The 4,626-nt window shown below is 54.5% G+C and overlaps 1 protein-coding gene across 1 annotated transcript; it reads right to left on the minus strand.

Annotated features, from left to right (window-relative positions):
• Positions 1-730: 730 nt before the first annotated feature.
• Positions 731-3,601, minus strand: CCDC71L (coiled-coil domain containing 71 like). The gene has a single exon (XM_064505639.1). It carries the CDS (start codon positions 3,332-3,334, stop codon positions 2,465-2,467), a length of 870 nt encoding a protein of 289 aa, XP_064361709.1. The 5' UTR covers positions 3,335-3,601; the 3' UTR covers positions 731-2,464.
• Positions 3,602-4,626: the final 1,025 nt, after the last annotated feature.

The following is a 4,626-nucleotide window of genomic DNA, read 5'->3' on the forward strand; positions in this document are numbered from 1 at the left end:
AACTTGCTAACTGGCTATCAGCAAAGCATACTATACCTCCAGTAAAGCTGCTACTTCAAAACCAAAAAATCCAAACACGACCAATAAAATAAAAAGCAAGCCTTACACATACAGCCCACACACCAGAAGTCACCTACAAACTTTAAGAAAGTTTAAGTTATTTAGCAACATTTTGCACCCACACAATGTTTCAATAGAAGCCTTAAAATAAGGCAGATTTAATACAGTGCCTCCCATATCATACCTCCCGCAGCCTTAACTCTGCCCCTGAAATTGGATATAGACTGGTCCTATGTCTGTTTAGGAGTTGCATGAATAATCTGCACAAGACGACTGCTTAAATTTTATCATCTTTCTACACAGACTTTTCAAAAGAGTCCTAAAAAATTAATTCGACATGCCAGTAGGAGCAGAACTTCATTCAAGTTAACTACACACTTCAAGAGTTAGTAATAATGCCCAAACTTGCACTTCTGAAGGGGAAAGTCAAAACTGAAATACATGGAGAACTGGCTTCTGTCCACATTGCAGTTTGTCTATTGAGCATTTTAAATTCACACAGTTTCCCCTTTAAATTTAAGCAAGTATTATAGCCAAAGAAATAGCTTAAAAATATGCACCCTTGAACTTTCATTTCCTAATTCACTCCTGAAACGTGACGTGGCACTACTGCAGCAATCAGCAGGCAGTCTAATGTTATATAAACAATTTCAAAAGCTTATAGAATAGATTAGTTTTGAAGAATAAGAACTTCACTGCTTTATTAAGTAAGAATGACATAATATAAACAAGTTTTAGAAGCTGGCTCCTTCAAGCTAGCACTAGGAAGCAAGTTTTTGTTTTTGTTTTTAAAAAAAAAAAAAAAAAGAGCCTCTACACATCTAGTCATCGTCATCTTATCTCTGACAAGGAGAGGCAACAAGGAGTTGACAGCGATCAGAAAAGAAATTAAAGTCACTGAATCATTCTATAAACAAGTTGTGAAGTCATTCATTCCACCAAGGAAATTGAGAAGTTAGTCTCATTTCCTAGGATACTAGGAACATTAACTATCTATTACCAACTATTTCTTTCCCTTTCCTAAGCTTAAGAACAAACAAACAAAAAAAAGCCCACCACACACATTCCCCATACCCCCTTTGCTTTTCACACACCAACCGCAGGGTGCAAAATCTAAATATAGCCCTTAAAAAAAATCAGTTTAAACAGACATTGGTTACCCCTTAGGTTATTTTTCAGTCAAAACAATCAAGCTGTCTTATGAAGCTAGCATCCAAGGCTACAGTGAAAACCAAGAGAAGTTTACAGAAAATAATTATGTATGTTAATATGATTATCTACCATTAGTCATCTAGTAACCCAAGATGACAACCAGTGCTGTTTTGTTATGAAGTCTTGCTCTTTTTGCAGAGATAGGCACTTCAGTGTGATATTCGGGTCACATGAACTACAGCCTTTTTGCTGTAAGTGACGACACTGTATCATCGCATGCCTTCAGACACCTATGTATTGCTTTGAAGAGTAGATACATTCTTCTCCAGCTCTTGGCTCGTCCACAGGAGACACCCAGTTGTGTCTTCATTAAGTGCCATACGTGGTGCGTCACCAACAAACCCATCCCTGTGCAGTCAGTTGCATTGAACTGAAACGCCACTTGTTCTTTGACTTTTATTAAGTTCACTTCGGTTGACCAAATGAGCTTCCCTAAAGTAAACAGGGTTATAAAATATCAGGATGATTCTATCTTTAGGTGCTCAATAGAAACAAATACTTAGTTCAACTAGAAAACTTTAAAAATGATTTAGATACAAAAGTGTAACAATTATACTGCGCAATACATCTTTATATATATCACTAAGCCCATGAAATTAAAAAAAAAGTTTTTGCACCATCAAGAACAGCCACAAGTCCTGAACCTCCATTCTTTATGCATCCTTGATCAGCATAAACTGAAACTTGGGAATGCCTGGGATTCAAAATACCCTGAGCACATACTAGTGCAACACCACAAAGCATACATAATCCATCGGATAAGGGCGGGGGGGGGGGGGGGGGGGGGGGAGAAAAAAAAAGAGCAAGAATCAGATGGTGCTTTATTATACAAGCATGAAAGCAAGTTCCTTTGGAAAATAACTTCTTGGGTGGACTTCTGGACCAGTGAGGTAGCCCGATGGGAGAAAAAAAGTGGAAGTGGAACTTGGTCCCCACGCGAGGCGCCGCCGGACAGTCCCGCGCGTCTCGCCGTGCCGCGGCCCCGGGCGGCGAGGCCGGAGCCCCGGGGTGCGGCGGGGCTGGCGCCCCGGCCCGAGCGGGCCATAAAGTGCAGCAGAAGAGCATGATCCAGACAAAAGCAATGTAAACAGGTGACTGATACCGGTCTCTTTGTCCGCCCCGCGGCCAAGGTGAGGCGCCGTCCTCGCCCCCTCCCAGCCCCGCGGGCCGGGCCGAGCGGCTCCCCGCGGGCTCAGGACGGCGCCAGCGGGAAGCGGCGGACCCGCACCACGGGCGACAGGTCCACACCGAGCAGCCGCTGCGCGCGGCGCCGCGCCGCCGCCAGGCTCCGCCGGCTCCACACGCTGCCCCGCACCCGGACGGTGGGGAAGGTGGTGAGGCGGGGGGTGGCCGCCTGCCAGATCTCCTCCAGCGACTTGCCGCCGAAGGGCTCCCAGGCGGCGCCCTCCGCCGCGCCCGCCCGCCCGCTGTCCTCCTCGCCCGGCGGCCCCGCCGCCGCCTCCGCGTCGCCCGCCGGCGCCGGGGCCGGCGCGGGGGCCGCGGCCGCGGCGCGCTGCCTCCCCCGCGCCCTCCTCCGGCGCCGCCGGCGCCGCCGCCGCTTGGCGCCGCCGCCCGCTGCCACGGCCCGGCGCTTGGCGTCGGCGGCCGGGAGGCGCCGCTTGCCGGCGCGGCGGCGCGGCCGCTCGGCCGAGGGCGGCGGCGGCTCGGGGACGACGGCGCGGCAGGAGGCGTAGCCGTAGACGTCCTTGCTGCGCAGGATGACCGGGGAGAACTCGTGCTTGAGGCTGCAGAGGAAGTTCCACAGCTCCGAGTCGGAGCTCATGAACTCGGTGGACTTGGGCATGAAGAGCTTGAGGGCGTCGCCCAGCGCCTTGGTGCCGGCGAAGGAAACCTGCGAGCGGGAGTACACAACTTTCTCCGCCTCCCCTTCCAGCCCCCAGGCGGCGGGCGCCGCTCCGTCGGCGGCGGCCGCTGCTGCTGCTGCTGCTGCCTCCGCGCCCGCCGCCGCCCGGGCTCCCGCGGCCGCCGCGGCGCTCTCCGCCTCTTGCTTCATCTTCCCGGCTCCTCTCTCCAGCGCCGCCTGCTTCCTACTGCGGGTCATGGAGGCGGAGGGACGGGGCACCCAGGCAGAGCAGAGCCCCTCCGCTCCGCTCGCCCCGCGCCGCCGGCCGCGGCCAGGCACCCACCGCCCCGCCTGGCCTCGCCCGCCGCCTCCGCGCCGGGTGGGGAGCGACGATCGATATCCTGCCGCCCGGCACAAAATGGCGCTTTAAAGTCCCAGGCGGAGACTGCGCCGCGGCCCGCCCTCCCTCCGCGCCCGGCGGTTGGCCCGTTTGAAACGCGTCGGGCGGCCGAGCCCCGCCCCCCGCGCCGGGCAGCCGGCCATTGGGAGCGCGGCGGGCGCCCCCCGGGAGGCCGCGGTGCAGGCGGCGAGGGGGCTGCCGGGAACTTCCTGCCCCAGGGGCGGGCGGCGCCGGCGGGGGAGGCGGTGATGGGGCGGGGCCGGGTCGCGCCCGCCCACCGGTGCCCTGGGGCCACGCGGGGGCTGAGCGCGAGTCTTGTGCGTCGCTGCAGCCCACTCCCATGTCCCCAGTGGGGTGTCCCAGGTGCTCACCTTCCTTCTGTCCCGGTGGGGTGTCCCGTGTGCTCACCCTCCTTCTGGCACGGGGGCACCAGCTCCAGCAGCAGGGCCCAATGGCCTCCCGCCACCTCCTGTCCCACACCGCCCCACGGTGCGAGGTTCCTCGCGGGGTGAGAGCAGCACGCAGAGGCACTGTCTTCCAAAAACACGTTCGAGTAAGGGTTTAGGTAGATGCTTCCAAGGGCAAAGTCTCCCGGAGGAAGGGGAGCGAAGGCTTAGTGTCTCGTCGGAAGCAAAGAAAGATTTGTTGACAGACATGATACAGTGAAGTCCACCATAAAGTACTAAATGCATCCATTCTCCTGCTGCAGGAGGGTTTTCTAACGTGATCCTCAAAGTCAATGGCATGATAAAGACACTGAAGTAGTCACCATCGTCATGGTGATTGGCTTCCTGTCCCCAGAAAGCAGACTGGTAATGAAGCCTGAACAACTCAGCCTTTATGTTCTGGAGTCTTACAAGAGAGAGTCTCCAGAGCCACTAGCTTGCTGAGTTCACAGCACCATTTCCTCCTGTGTGGCATTCCTGTGCTGGCAGCTTTCTAGTACAATTTAATCAGCTGTCACAAAATCCCGTGTCTCTGAGACTCTGCTCTCCAATAATTTAGAGACTGCTGCCACTAGGAAGGCTGCCTTAGCTTTGTCAGCTTCCTAGGTTGTTTCAATTAAACGGGAGCTCTTTCCAGCTCCCGGAACAGCTAAGCATCAGGAAAAAGGGCAGAAGTGGTTTAACCGTCCCCTGTCAATTGGCAG

This window comes from Dromaius novaehollandiae, chromosome 1 (assembly GCF_036370855.1).
Source record: "Dromaius novaehollandiae isolate bDroNov1 chromosome 1, bDroNov1.hap1, whole genome shotgun sequence".
NCBI lineage: Eukaryota > Metazoa > Chordata > Aves > Casuariiformes > Dromaiidae > Dromaius > Dromaius novaehollandiae.

Coding starts and splice junctions, on each gene's coding strand:
- CCDC71L (XM_064505639.1), bottom strand. CDS start 3,334: ATGACCCGCAGTAGGAAGCAGGCGGCGCTGGAGAGAGGAGCCGGGAAG.